General features: G+C 43.3%; 1 protein-coding gene across 2 annotated transcripts; it reads right to left on the bottom strand.

Annotated features, from left to right (window-relative positions):
- Positions 1-1,243: 1,243 nt before the first annotated feature.
- LOC115178131 (uncharacterized) lies at positions 1,244-8,852 on the bottom strand. 2 transcript variants are annotated; one of them, XM_029739165.1, is made up of 5 exons: positions 8,649-8,852; positions 5,634-5,802; positions 5,346-5,425; positions 4,895-5,242; positions 1,244-2,260 (listed from the first exon to the last, which is right to left on the bottom strand). In XM_029739165.1, the coding sequence occupies exons 1-5, from the start codon at positions 8,698-8,700 to the stop codon at positions 2,190-2,192; spliced, it is 720 nt and encodes a 239-aa protein (XP_029595025.1). In that variant the 5' UTR covers positions 8,701-8,852; the 3' UTR covers positions 1,244-2,189. The 2 variants fall into 2 exon arrangements, with proteins under 2 accessions (XP_029595025.1, XP_029595026.1); XM_029739166.1 differs by having other exon boundaries at positions 8,692-8,850.
- Positions 8,853-15,593: the final 6,741 nt, after the last annotated feature.

The raw sequence follows: 15,593 nt of genomic DNA, 5'->3' as shown, positions 1-15,593 counted from the left end.
TTTTTTAAATCATAATTGAGGACTAAAATACTTTGTGTAGATTAAGGGAATGCCTGTTTAAAATGAAAACATGACAGCCAGACAAGCCAGTGTATGAATCAAATGTATTTTCATATGAATGGAGTGGAAATTAGCTCACTTTGTGATCTGTAAGGTAAGTAGCAATGTGTGTGTGGAGGGCATTGAAATTATATTGTTTACACTGATGCCTGTTTATTCATAAAAAGCAGAAGATGGTAAATAACATATATCGCAATGGTTAGCCTATGCAAATGAATAGGAATACATTTAGCCTAATTGGTAAAAACATATGACGTGGGGGAAAATCGGGATCCTAGTCAGGCTTTTGTTTGTCAATTCATGTGTATCAAATCTGTTGGCAATTGTGGGCTAAATCAATGACAAGCAGCTTAAATGTTCAGGCTTCATCATGGTCTGTGATCAAAACAGGCTGGGGTGTTTTCGGTTCCGTTTAGTGAGTGACAACGCAACTGCACTGAAATGCATAGCCTGATTCAATGGGATTCTCCTGAATAATACATGTTTTTATCTGTTAAACTGTTTGGTCGATGCATAGATCCATACCTATTCTAACTTTTTGGTATTTTGCATTAGGCATAGCTCTACATTGCAGAGCATTTAATAAACCAACCACATTTCCTGTGATGTTTAGGATGCGCAAGACCTTCGATAGGCTAGTAGACTGCGGAAATAATCGTGGAGATCACCATTGTTATAGTCTAGATCGCTTATAAAATCTGGACCGTTGCTTTTCCTATAGCTAAGCAAACAAGTGGTAGCATATGCTTTTTGGACATCTCTATAACAAGGCCTATATCCTCACATACCCCCTCAATTCGAACCCTGCTTTTAACCATAAAACATCACAGAAATGTATAGACGAAGGATTGCATGGTGACAGTGATTGTGTCTGTTATGGGATGGGATGAGCGCGTTTCTTTCATAGTTCCCAGTTGTCCGACTGAAGTCGGAAGTCAGAAATGAAAGGTGTCCAGGTGAGTCCAATGATGCGCTGCTGCGCGTGATGGTGACCGGTGATGAAGCGCAGGTGCGCGTAATGATGGCGACAGGTGTGCATGATGAAGGCAGTCTGGAGCCTCGAGCAGAGAGGGAGAGCGGGAGCAGGCGTCACAGTAGGTGTATATACACATATACAGTATTTGTGTATGTATTGTTTTATATACAGTATGAGTCATCGTTTAAAATCAAAATATTTGCAAAGTAGTAAAAACGTTGTTATTTATTGAAACTGATACAATACTCAGATAATAAAAGAGACAAAAAACTAAACAAAAAGTCCTCACCATAATCAGACAATGTAATTTGTATATGAACAAAGTAAATAGTAAATTGTATTTGATCTGACTCCATAAGATAATAAGGAAATGTAGAATGAAGTAATGAATGGGCATCAAGAATGGTCTGAGATCGTGAAATCAAATACAGGCAATAACATTGTCAAATGAATGAACTCCATTATATGTAGAAGGCAAAATTATAAAGGTACAAGGTAATACTATCAAAAGTATTGTTGTCATGGTAATCAATCAAAGCTGCACTATGCAGAAATCACTCAGAAAAAAACGAAACTTAATAAGAAAGGGGAGCATAGAAATACCGCATGTAGAACAGATCTACCGCTTCTTAGACTTGCTTTCAATGAGAATGACATATCTATAACTCACATTTCTATGTGGATATGGCCAGGTCGCCAACTCGCTCCCTCTCTCCAGCACTCGACGTCGCCTGTCTACTAACCATCATAATACCTTCTCATCATTACCCACACCTGCTCCCCATCATTACCCACACCTGCTCTCCATCATTACCCACACCTGCTCTCCATCATTACCCACACCTGCTCCTCATCATTACCCACACCTGGACTTCATCATCATCTTGACTACCTTCCCTTCATGTAGCCCTCAGTAGCTTCAGTCATCAGGCAGTAGAGGTTTGTTTTCATGTTCAGTACTCATCCCCTGTTTTGTTCATTTAACTAGCATCATCGTTATCAAACTGTCCTTCTGCACCTGCTTCCTGACTCTCTACATATGCCTGACAATTATAAATCAATAGTTAGCAGAAAGTGGACAGACAGCCACAGTGGGAGGGGGTTGGAAAATAATCACATGTATTCAGCCAATCAGTGGGTTCAGGAAGTGGTCTTACAGCCAATGAATGAGCTGGAGGAGAAACACCGCCACCATGGCACTTCCAGCAGCCTGACAGGAACATGCTGAGGAGGGAAACAGATGTTTAGGCTGTGATTACACAGGCAGCACAATTATGATCTTTTGCCAATATTTGGCATGTTTGATACAGTGCATTCGGAAAATATTCAGACCCCTTCACGTTTCCACATGTTATGTTACAGGCTTATTCTAAAATGGATTAAACAATTTTTAAATCCTCATCAATCTACACACAATACCCCATAATGACAAAGCGAAAACTGGCTTTTAAAAATGCTTGCTAATTTTTTTTTTTAAAGCATTCAGACCCTTTGCTAAGAGACTCAAAATTGAGCTCAGGTGCATCCTGTTTCCATTGATCATCCTTCAGATGTTTCTGCAACTTGATTGGAGTCCACCTGTGGTAAATTCAATTGATTGGACATGATTTGGAAAGGCACACACCTTTCTACATAAGGTCCCACAGTTGATAGTGAATGTCAGAGCAAAAACCAAGCTGAGGTCGAACGAATTGTCCATAGATCTCCGAGACGTGATTGTGTCGAGGCACAGATCTGGGGAAGGGTACCAAAAAATGTCTGCAGCATTGAAGGTCCCCAAGAACACAGTGGCCTCCCATCATTCTTAAATGGAAGAAGATTGGAACCACCAAGACTCTTCCAAGAGCTGTTCCAATCGGAGAAGAAGGGCCTTGGTCAAGGAGGTGACCAAGAAGCTGATGGTCACTCTGACAGAGCTCCAGAGTTCCTCTGTCCAGAAGGTCAACCATCTCTGCAGCGCTCCACCAATCAGGCCTTTATGGTAGTGCCAGATGGACTTTTACTCCTCAGTAAAAGTCACATGACATCCCACTTGGTGTTTGCCAAACGGCACCCAAATGAATCTCAGACCATGAGAAAAAAGATTCTCTGATCTGAAGAAACCAAGATTGAACTCTTTGGCCTGAATGCCAAGCGTCACGTCTGGAGGAAACCTTGCACCATCCCTAAGGTGAAGTATGGTGGTGGCAGGAATGTTTTTCAGCAGCAGGAACTGGGAGTCTAGTCAGGATCGAGGTAAAGATGAACGGAGCAAAGTACAGAGAGATCCTTGATGAAAACCTGCTCCAGGACGCTCAGGACCTCAGACTGGGGCAAAGGTTCGCCTTCCAACAGGACTACGACACTAAGCACAAGGCCAAGACAACGCAGGAGTGGATTTGGAAAAAGTTTCTGAATGTCCTTGAATGGCCCAGCCACAGCCCGGACTTGAACCAGATTAAACATCTCTGGAGAGATCTGAAAATAGCTGTGCAGCTACGCTCCCCATCCAACCTGATAGAACTTGACAGGATCTGCAGAGAAGAATGGGAGAAACTCCCCAAATACACGTGAGCCAAGTTTGCACCGTCATACCAAAGAAGACTCGAGGCTGTAATCACTGCCAAAGGTGCTTTAACAAAGTCCTGAGTAAAGGGTCTGAATACTTATGAAAATGTGATCAGTTTTTTATTAGAAATGTTTTTGCAAAAGAATACCAAAACCTGTTTTTGCTTTGTCATTATGGGGTATTGTGTTGAGATTGATGAGGGGGAAAAAATGATTTAATCCATTTTAGAATAAGTCTGTTAAGTAACAAAATGTTGAAAAAGTGAAGGCGTCTGAATACTTTCCGAATGCACTGTATATTATTTAGTATACGTAAAGACAACATTAAATTGATCAGTTCAGTTCAGCCTAAATTCAACACACCTGGTCTTCCAGGTGGGTTTAAATCAAAAACATGAAGTGCCTGTGGCCCTCCAGAACCAGGGTTGCCAGTTACACTTTATTTGGATAATCCAGTTGGTCATAATATCAACAAACTATCCATTGATAAGCAGAAGCTTACTACATTTACGGTTAAGGTTATGTTTAGGGTTAAGTTTAGGGTTAAGATAAGGGTTAAGGTGAGGGTTAGGGTTAGTAGATAGTCTGTAGAGCATCTACAGATGGATAAAGTGTTACTGGGTTGCCTACCCCTGCCCTATATAGTGCACTACGTTTGACCATATGGGGAATAGGGTGCCATTAGGGATGTATCTCAGGGTAAAGTAGTGCACTATGTAGGGAATAGGGTGCCATTTGGGATGCATCCTTCCAGGAGTTTATAATGTCTCTGGTAATGTTACATTCAAGTAGTGTTCAGTCAGATTCTCAGATGTCTATCCCTCCCCCTGCCATCTCTCCCTCACCCTGCCCTCTCTCCCTCCCCCTGCCCTCTCTCCCTCCCTCTGCCCTCTCTCCCTCCCCCTGCCCTCTCTCCCTCCCCCTGCCCTCTCTCCCTCCCTCTGCCCTCTCTCCCTCCCTCTGCCCTCTGTCCCTCCCCCTGCCCTCTCTCCCCTCCGTCCAATCGTTCTGTTTTCCTCCCCCCAATATTTCACACCAGCCCACTCTGGCCTCTCACCCCCAGTCTTTTCTCTCACACACACACACACACACACACACACACACACACACACACACACACACACACACACACACACACACACACACACACACACACACACACACACACACACACACAGAGAGAGCAGGGAGAGACCGAGAGAGCAGAGAGAGCAGAGAGACCGAGAGAGACCAAGAGAGCAGAGACCGAGAGTAAAGGAGAACAGTGCAGACACATCACCAGTCGAGTCACAGAGAAACAGATAGACTCACAGTGCACGGCGAGGTTGAAGGGCTCTGATACCACTTCAGGAGGAGGTTGGGGTCCCAGTTCTCCCAGTCCTAACAGGGCTGAACACCAGAGCTGGGCCCCATCATCACCTCTACTGGGGGACCACAGCAGGGGATATACCCCACTAATAGGTTCCTTGGTGGTCTGCCTTGGTACATCTGGTGCATATAACAATGTCTTTGTCTTTCTACCGATGGCAGAGGCTTTGTAGAAGGCCACATTGAGACTGTTAACTGGAGCGACCTTCTGGATGAGACACTTAAACTCGTACTCTTTCCCCTCAACCATCGGACCTGAGGGGCCTGTCATGGACACACTGTCTGGAAGCTCTGTGGAGGAATGGAAACACACACACAGTGATTTAACAGTGCAGAGCCATACTAAGAATACATTCAGAAACTCCAGAGAAGATAAGAGAGAGACGTCACTCACTATAAACTGTGATGTTCAGCTGTTTCAGACACTGGCCTCCTTCTGTGTAGCATGTTGGTTTGATATTCCAGTCAGTCACACTGTCAAATCACATTACATTTTATTTAAAGCAGCAATCCTTAGTTGAAACAATAACCAACTTGATTTAAATTGCATTTAAAATAGCAAATAAAGGCAATATCACAGTTTAAGTTCAAACATAAAAAAAGTAGCCAGCTGCCACTGTTTGCCACTTTAAAGGCTAAAAAGGTGGGTTTTAAAAGTCTCAGCTGTGTCTGCCCCTCTTACCTGTCCACCCTCCAGTTTAGGGACTTCACCTCCTTGTCTGTTAGATCCGTCCCTCCCTGGGTGGCTTCCCAGCCCATTTGTACAGGGGTATCTGAGCTGCAATTAGAGGAGGCTGGGTCTCCATACTTCACCACCAGCCTGGCAGGACTGATCACCAGGCACTCAGCATCTGGAAGACCAAGGTCAAGTTAAAACTTTATTGTTCTGTTATATTTGATTTTATTGTTCAAACCAAACAGGACAATATTATTGTCTAATGTTTATCTATCTGAATGTTAATCAACTACATGTTACACTCCATAACCCAGAAATATCCACACACACAAGGAGGAAGAACATGCACACACACACACACACACACACACACACACACACACACACACACACACACACACACACACACACACACACACACACACACACACACACACAGAACCTGTTGAAGCAACCCCTCCCTAGTATTCACCAATCATACCATGTCAAATGAGTGACTAGTTTAACTCTAGGAAGGAAGGAAGTGTCATGACTGTCCTGATCAGGTCAGGGTACAGGAGACCACCACCCTGCAGATTATCTCCCAAACCCCCAACAGAGGAGGAGAGATCTAGGGGTCTGAAGATGTGGGGGTTTTATGACACCTCATGCCCATAATACAGAGAAATTCCTTTGTCCTAACAATGGAGAACTGGCCTCAGAACATTAAACATGCAATAAAGGGACTTTGGAACAATGGTTTCCGTCAGCCACAATGGTGGTTATGACGAAAAGTGGAATATTAAAATGTATGTAACTTTTGTATTTGTTTTTAAAGGTTAAGAGATGACGTTATTATGAAAACATTGTACCTTTAAGAGTTTTCCCAGTATATGCCTGATGTTTATACATTGTACGCTGTTTGGAAAATATCCAAATCAAACAGAATGTTTTGATAAAGATGAAATGTGAAGTTAGTGTCTAAAATCTGATTTTTAGCCAAATCTAAGCCTTGCCCCCTTTACTTGGTCCGCCCAGAGAATTGCCCTAAAGGCGGTTACACCCACTTCTGACCCGAGGGTATAAGACAGGAGAGTGAAGAATTAACATTGAGGACTATTGACCCCAAGCTGCAGCTAAGGTCTAACAAAGTCGACGAACCCCAAAACGAAACACAAGGTTGAAGACAAAGAAATATTTTTCTACACGAGCTACGGACGAGTAGCTGTGTCTAAGCGGGTGAACTCAAGCCGAACCACCCAGCCTCCACTCTCCATTGAATCGTGGTATCGACACCATTCGAGCCGAAGCTGTGAGCTCTGAGCTACAGAGCTGTCTGTCCTCAGAAGACCCCTTTCCGATCAAGGGTGAGGATCAGACCACTTAGCCAAGAAGGACACTGACATCGTGAGGACAACCAGAGAGTTGCGCCGGAGAACTGCGTCATTTAGAAGCCTAAACGACCCACGCGGAGCTTCCCACCTGAGAACTCCAACACGTAATTACATCATTATATTCTGACCCATAAGAGCGGCAGTTCGGGGCAAGGCTAATTTTAAATAAGCATGGCTGACAAATGAACCCAAATGTATATTTCTCTCGTGTACTTCCTTTCTTTCTCTCTCTTTAAAATCCCCATTTTGGGTAACAAGCGCCATAGTGTGTTGGCCCGTTATACTAAGTCCTAATCAATAGCTAGACTGTGTTTTGTGTATGTGCATTTTTATCATCATTTTAGCTTGCTAGTAAATAAATAATCAACTAAGATTGGTGTGGTAAATTCAGTGGTAAAGCCCGGGTCCGTGCAGATTCCCGGATTATACGACTTTCAGATTATGAGACTGTAGAGGAAATTGATTAATTTAGCGACTGTTGTAATCGATATTCTGATATCCTTTGAGTTAATTTGGGAAATAGAAACTCAATCAAAACAATGTTCCCATGGTGCCCCAGGTTAATGAGTTAATAATTGCTTGATTCATTGCTTAATTCATTTAATCACGTAATTATAAACCGTTAATCATTCGATGAGCAACAGTCGTCACATTAACTAATACAACGTCACGACAGAAGGAAGGAAGGAAGGAAGGAAGGAAGGAAGATGCATTCCTACAGAATTTGAAAGGAGGGAGAAGGGCGTAGAGGCCAGATCAACTCAGAACCTTTTCACTCCAAATTATATTATATTTCACTCTGTACCACGTAACACACAGGCTTTCCAATTTTTTCATTTAAAATAGTAAATACATAAAGTACTAAAATATTAGATCGAAACAGAAAAAAAAATACTTAGGCACATTTATCACAACATTGTACTAGAACAGAAGTCTAATTTACCAAGCACCTGTATCACAACATTGTACTAGACCAGAAGTCTAATTTACCAAGCACCTGTATCACAACATTGTACTAGACCAGAAGTCTAATTTACCAAGCACCTGTATCACAACATTGTACTAGTACAGAAGTCTAATTTACCAAGCACCTGTATCACAACATTGTACTAGACCAGAAGTCTAACTTACCAAGCACCTGTATTACAACATTGTACTAGACCAGAAGTCTAATTTACCAAGCACCTGTATCACAACATTGTACTAGTACAGAAGTCTAATTTACCAAGCACCTGTATCACAACATTGTACTAGACCAGAAGTCTAATTTACCAAGCACCTGTATCACAACATTGTACTAGACCAGAAGTCTAATTTACCAAGCACCTGTATCACAACATTGTACTAGACCAGAAGTCTAATTTACCAAGCACCTGTATCACAACATTGTACTAGACCAGAAGTCTAATTTACCAAGCACCTGTATCACAACATTGTACTAGACCAGAAGTCTAATTTACCAAGCACCTGTATCACAACATTGTACTAGTACAGAAGTCTAATTTACCAAGCACCTGTATCACAACATTGTACTAGACCAGAAGTCTAACTTACCAAGCACCTGTATCACAACATTGTACTAGAACAGAAGTCTAATTTACCAAGCACCTGTATCACAACATTGTACTAGACCAGAAGTCTAACTTACCGGTGAAGTCACAATACAGAGACAATAATGAAACAAGTATTACAATCTCCATTCCCTGTAATAATTCCTGAGAGTCCCTCAGTGAAGGACACTGTATTCTGTTAGGCGAGCGGCAGACGCTGTTTCTTCTCCGGTGACCGTTGAAAGTGAAAGTATTATTTACTGGAAAACCCTTAACGACCCTTCCTTCTCCTCTTATCTCTCTCTCACACACAGTGTTCTATCACTCCCTCTTCTCCTTCTCTGGGGGCAGTGAGAGGATGATGGGGAAAGGATGGAGGGAGGGGTCGGGGAGGAGTTCTGGTTCCAAATAAGGACATGACAGTAGGCTTTATTAGTGTGTTTAGGTTTGGGGGTTACAACGGGATTCTGGCTTTTCTTTCGAACAGAAACAGAACTCCCTCTGTAAACCCCATTGTCTCACGTCTGCACTGATCTGTGTGATAACTCGCAAAACACTCAGTATTTATGAAAATCGAAATGTGCACGAAAATGAGCAACCTAGTCAGTATCTGCTTGCTGCATACTGGCTGAACTGGTCTTAAATCAATCCATATATGAAACGAAAGGGATGCTAACAACGCCAGTTGTAGCTAGTGTAGTGAAATTCTAGCTAATAGCACGAATACGTTTTCATGATAAGGCAGTTTCTGTTCTGTCGTGATAAGTGCGCTGAGTTCTGCAGCACAGCTGACTGTTTCTAGCTGCGATGTTATCACGTTGGCCAACTGTTACAACGTCACCGGCTGTCAGAATCAGATACATGCTGATTGCTTACAACAGTCCCAGAACATTGGTGCCGTTCAGCTTCACCAACCAGCTACCGCAATGGCCATTCATTCAAACAAGCTAACACAAAGCTGCTAGCTGGAGAAGGTTTGCTCAGCTGATCAAGCAAGGTTTACCATAGTAGCCGTGTTTCTAGTGGTCAGCCTGAGTAGCCATTACATACTGTAGCGACCCGCACAGACAGTTGTGGGTTATGTGTTAGGCTATTGGTGGGTTGTGTCGTACTTACCAGTGTTCGCGGGGTCATGCCAATCAACCTGCTATCTGCCAATCACGGGAATGCCTGGAATGTTCTGATACCGGGCAGCCTGGTGGTTGGCGGAGTGGCGTGGAGGGGGGTTGGGCAGGGGGATGGAGCATTGGAAGTTAAGACCGGGTTTAGCCATTGTTCTCTCTCTTACGTCTGGGCTTCACAAGAGAAGGTCACGGTTGGTTTGTAGTGTACCTTTCATTTATTTGGCGTGGGCTACGGCCAAACAGTAGCCTGTGTTAAGTCGGGTTAATAAACCGTCTATTCGTTAACTCCATCCTCTGTCTGGACAATTGTTCCTTCGTGGTCTAGTCAGGTCATTACGTACCTTTGGGGAAAGGCAGTAAGTGGATACCCATTCAACCGAAATGTGTTTTTCCTCTGAATCAGGGGCTGCCTTAATCCATTTCATCGGCGCCCGGGGAGTAGGTGCTGTTGGGGGACAAAATGCCTAGCTCAAGGGTAGAACAGTAGTTATTTTTCATCTTGCCGGCTCAGGAATTCGAACCAACCACCTTTCCGTTACTGTCCCAACGCTCTTAACAGCTGAGCTACCAGCTAGTCATGTCGTTGCTGAGATGCTGTGCGTCTTCTGTGCCCAGGAAATATCACGTTTTATTTAGTATAAAATGTGGATTTCAAAAGGCTTTAAATACAAGGTCAGGTGTCCATTATCTTAAACGCAAAAATATGGATCTTTAAAGGGAAATGTTATGCATTTAAAAAATGTTTTTGTGGATGTAGGAGTTTTGTATCAAGTCTCTTCATTTTATATTTCTCGTTAAATTTTCTCTCATCAATGACGTTTTATTTTCATGATTATTGTATTTATTTATTTAAAGATTTTCCGTGTCCCTGATATCACTTTCCACTCTGTTAGTTTGTTGTAATTCTCTATTTAAGAAAACAACTCCTTCCTACAATGACACCACATTCAGGAAGTGTCATCATTTCTGTGGTGGGAAAACAATGGTGCAACGCCACATACATATAAACACTGTTTGATCTATTTTCCATGTTGTTACTCACAAACTTCCACCCGGTTATGCAAAATTAACCAAATGTTTTAATGTTAAAATATGTTTGATAGAGAAGTTAAAATCCAGTTCAAGTGTCTCATTTTGGCTCCAAATTTCCACCCTGTTAGGATTATGCACCTAATAGATTGGACAATGCACCCAAGCTTGCATCTGAGCTTGACTAACATGTTTTTATTACTCTGAACATGCGGTACATCTAAACGGCTTGCATTGAGCGGTAGCCCTGATTCGCATGGACACGGATACCTCTTCTCTGCCTCTGTAAAGCAGGATGTGAAATCTGAAACCACTTGAAGCTGTGTTGTCCCTCCTACCATTTCATTCGCTCTTCCGACTGTCCATCAAGTCCAGGCTGAACCCTACGTCACAGCTACTGACAAAGCACATTTTCGATTCCGCTGGTTTGAGCAGTTATGCAGCGTTCAAAACAACTGGGAAAATACGATCTGAAAGAGGCCAGAGTTTCCGAGTTGGATGACCTTTCAAATCGATTTTTCCCAGTCTGAGCTCGTTTTTTTTCTTCCGAGTTCCCAGTTGTTTTTAATGCAGAAGTTGGAGATTTCCGAGTTCCCAGTTGCGAGCCCCCAGGTGTTTTGAACGCGGCATGAGCAACGACTTGGGAAACACAGTTTCAGCTTGATCACCAAATTAATTGGGAAATAAAGAAAATCCTCAACAGCTAGCTACACATCAATTTTAGTTTCACTGTCTGATCATAAAAAAAAAACGAGCCCACTAATTGTTATTTTGACCTTACCACAAAAGGTCTGGTATGTGTTTCTTGATATGAGCACGTTAACTCAAATGTATCACAGAATGTGTCATTTTTTATTTATTTAACCTTTATTTAACTAGGCAAGCCAGTTAAGAACACATTCTTATTTACAATGACGGCCTACCTCGGTCAAAACCTAATGATGCTGGTCCAATTGTGCGCCGCCCTATGGGACTCCAAATCACGGCATTAGACCACTGCGCCACTCTGGAGCCCAATGAGTCAGCAGTCCACGTTAGTTAGTGGCTAGTGCCTGGCCAGTCATCTAGCTAGCTTAATTTCAGTAATGCTGCATGACAGTGTCATAAACCGTATTTTCTACAAGTTATTTAAAATGATGGAGAAAAAAAACATGATTGTAAAGAACTCATTACAACAACAAAACGATTTAAGGAGCAAACGTTCAAATGAAGGGGATATATGGATCAGGTGTAAATATATGGGTCATGACAGTGTTATGACCATATTATGACACGTTATGACAAGTTGGGTGTGTTCGTAAACTCATTTTGGCTAACTACTCCTATTTCAGAGCTCTCGTCTGAGTGTGCCAGAGCGCAAAATAACTGATGAATTTACGAACGTTCAACACCGGTTGAATATGACCGGCGTCAGTAAACGTCAGCAAAGAAGCGTAATTAAATTGTTGCTAGCAGCACAGTTACAGTTACTAACGCTTTAGATAACATGAAAACAGCCTAACCAGCTCTGCTAAGGCGAGTAAAATAGTCAGTGACGTGTTTTCTCATTTGTGTCTGGAAGTAGCTAGCAATCTAGCCAACGTTAGCCAGTTAGCTTGTGTACTTGACGGCGGTTGTGAGGTCAGAATGCTCGGATCAACCCTACTCCTCTGCCAGTGTGCACTCTGAACGATCTGAGATCGAAACACTCTGAATTTATGAAATTACAATCTGCTTTGAATTTTAAGAACTGCCCAGAACGCAGTCTGAGGCAAAACTGGTAGCAATTTACGAAACACACCCAATTATGTCAGCTGACATATAATAATCAGGGTGGTTCGAGTCCTGAATGCTGATTGGTTGACAGCCGTAGTATATCACACCATATACCAGTGTATAACAAAACATTTATATTTACTTCTCTAATTACGTTGGTAACTAGTTTATAATAGCAATAAGGCACCTCCGGGGTTTGTGATATATGTAAAAAAGTCTAGATCACCTGTACTCCACACACAGAGACGCGTACAAAGTTCTCCCTTGCCCTCCATTTGGTAAATCCGACCACAACTCTATCCTCCTGATTTCTGCTTACAAGCAAAAATTAAAGCAGGAAGCACCAGTGACTCGGTCTGTAAAAAAGGGGTCAGATGAAGCAGATGCTGTATGTTTGACTGTATGTTTGTTTTACTCCATGTGTAACTCTGTGTTCTTGTATGTATCGAACTGCTTTGCTTTATCTTGGCCAGGTCGCAATTGTAAATGAGAACTTGTTCTCAACTTGCCTACCTGGTTAAATAAAATAAAAATAAATAAAAATGCTAAACTACAGGACTGTTTTGCTATTACGGACTGGAACATGTCCAGATTCTTCCGATGGCATTGAGGAGTACACCACATCATTCACTAGCTTTATCAATAAGTAAATTGAGGACGTCGTCCCCACAGTCACTGTAGGTACATACCCCAACCAAAAGCCATGGATTACAGGCAACATTCGCACTGAGCTAAAGGGTAGAGCCGCCGCTTTCAAGGTGCAGGACTCTAACCCGGAAGCTTATAAGAAATCCTGCTGATGCCCTGCGACGAACCATCAAACAGGCAAAGCGTCAATACAGGGCTAAGATTGAATCGTACTACACCGGCTCAGATGCTCGTCTTATGTGACAGGGCTTGCAAACTATTACAGACTACAAAGGGAAGCACAGACGCGAGCTGCGCAGTGACACAGGCCTACCAGACGAGCTAAATTACTTCTATGCTCATTTCGAGGCAAGCAACACTGAGGCATGCATGAGAGCATCAGCTGTTCCAGACGACTGTGTGATCACGCTCTCCCTAGCCGACGTGAGTAAGATCTTTAAACAGGTCAACATTCACAAGGCTGCGGGGCCAGACGGATTACCAGGACGTGTGCTCCGGGCATGTGCTGACCAACTGGCAGGTGTCTTCACTGACATTTTCAACATGTCCCTGATTGAGTCTGTAATACCAACATGTTTCAAGCAGACCACCATAGTCCCTGTGCCTAAGAACACAAAGGCAACCTGCCTAAATTACTATAGACCCGTAGCACTCACGTCCGTAGCCATGAAGTGCTTTGAAAGGCTAGTAATGACTCACATCAACACCATTATCCCAGAAACGCTAGACCCACTCCAATTTGCATACAGCCCAAACAGATCCACAGATGATGCAATCTCGATTGCACTCCACACTGCCCTTTCCCACCTGGACAAAAGGTACACCTATGTAAGAATGCTGTTCATTGACTACAGCTCAGTGTTCAACACCATAGTGCCCTCAAAGCTCATCACTAAGCTAAGGATCCTGGGACTAAACACCTCCCTCTGCAACTGGATCCTGGAGTTCCTGACGGGCCGCCCCCAGGTGGTGAGGGTAGGTAGCAACACATCTACCACGCTGATCCTCAACACTGGAGCCACCCAGGGGTGCGTGCTCAGTCCCCCCCTGTACTCCCTGTTCATCCACGACTGCATGGCCAGGCACGACTCCAACACCATCATTAAGTTTGCAGACGACACAACAGTGGTAGGCCTGATCACCGACAACGATGAGACAGCCTATAGGGAGGAGGTCAGAGAACTGGCCAGGTGGTGTCAGAATAACAACCTCTCCCTCAACGTAACCAAGACTAAGGAGATGATTGTGGACTACAGGAAAAGGAGGACCGAGCACGCCCCCATTCTCATCGACGGGGCTGTAGTGGAGCAGGTTGAGAGCTTCAGGTTCCTTGGTGTCCACATCACCAACAAACTAGAATGGTCCAAACACACCAAGACAGTCGTTAAGAGGGAACGACAAAGCCTATTCCCCCTCAGGAAACTAAAAAGATTTGGCATGGGTCCTGAGATCCTCAAAAGGTTCTACAGCTGCAACATTGAGAGCATCCTGACTGGTTGCATCACTGCCTGGTATGACAATTGCTCGGCCTCCGACTGCAAGGCACTACAGAGGGTAGTGCGTACGGCCCAGTACATCACTGGGGTTAAGCTGCCTGCCATCCAGGACCTCTACACCAGGCAGTGTCAGAGGAAGGCCCTAAAAATTGTCAAGGACCCCAGCCACCCCAGTCATAGACTGTTCTCTCTAATACCGCATGGCAAGCAGTACCGGAGTGCCAAGTCTAGGACAAACATGGCTTCTCAACAGTTTTTACCCCCAAGCCATAAGACTCCTGAACAGGTAATCAAATGGCTACCCGGACGATTTGCATTGTGTGCCCCCCCCCAACCCCTCTTTTAAGCTGCTGCTACTCTCTGTTTATCATATGCATAGTCACTTTAACTATACATTCATGTACATACTACCTCAATTGGCCCGACAAACCAGTGCCCCCGCACATTGGCTAACCGGGGTATCTGCTTTGTGTCCCACCCACCACCCGCCAACCCATCTTTCACGCTACTGCTACTCTCTGTTCATCATATATGCATAGTCACTTTAACCATATCTACATGTACATACTACCTCAATCAGACTGACTAACCGGTGCCTGTATGTAGCCTTGCTACAGTTATAGCCTCGCTACGGTAAATAGCCTGTCTTTTTACTGTTGTTTTTATTTCTTTACTTACCTATTGTTCACCTAATACCTTTTTTGCACTGTTGGTTAGAGCCTGTAAGTAAGAATTTCACTGTAAGGTTGCACATGACAAATACACTTTTTTTTAATATATATATATATATATAATTTGTATTAATTTTTTTTACATTTACTGAGCACCCTTGTTTATGGCCCTCTGGTGATTAATAATTACATTGGGGGTTAACGTTGGGCCAGTAACCGAAAGGTTGCTGGATCGAATCCTTGAGCGGACAAGGTAAAAATCTGTCTTTCTGCCCCTGAACAAGGCAGAAAGACTCACTGTTCCCCGGTAGGCCGTCATT

Source organism: Salmo trutta, chromosome 38 (genome assembly GCF_901001165.1).
Source record: "Salmo trutta chromosome 38, fSalTru1.1, whole genome shotgun sequence".
NCBI classification, from domain to species: domain Eukaryota; kingdom Metazoa; phylum Chordata; class Actinopteri; order Salmoniformes; family Salmonidae; genus Salmo; species Salmo trutta.
Note: the sequence above shows the minus strand (reverse complement) of the source record. Positions and strands in the feature narration are given on the sequence as shown.

Bases quoted from the DNA above. Each gene is read 5' to 3' on its own strand.
- LOC115178131 (XM_029739165.1), bottom strand. From the start codon at position 8,700: ATGGAGATTGTAATACTTGTTTCATTATTGTCTCTGTATTGTGACTTC. The intron at 5,803-8,648 runs GTAAGTTAGACT...TTGGTCTTCCAG, and splicing joins TCTGTATTGTGACTTCACCG to ATGCTGAGTGCCTGGTGATC. The intron at 5,243-5,345 runs GTGAGTGACGTC...ATTCCTCCACAG, and splicing joins GCTGAACATCACAGTTTATA to AGCTTCCAGACAGTGTGTCC.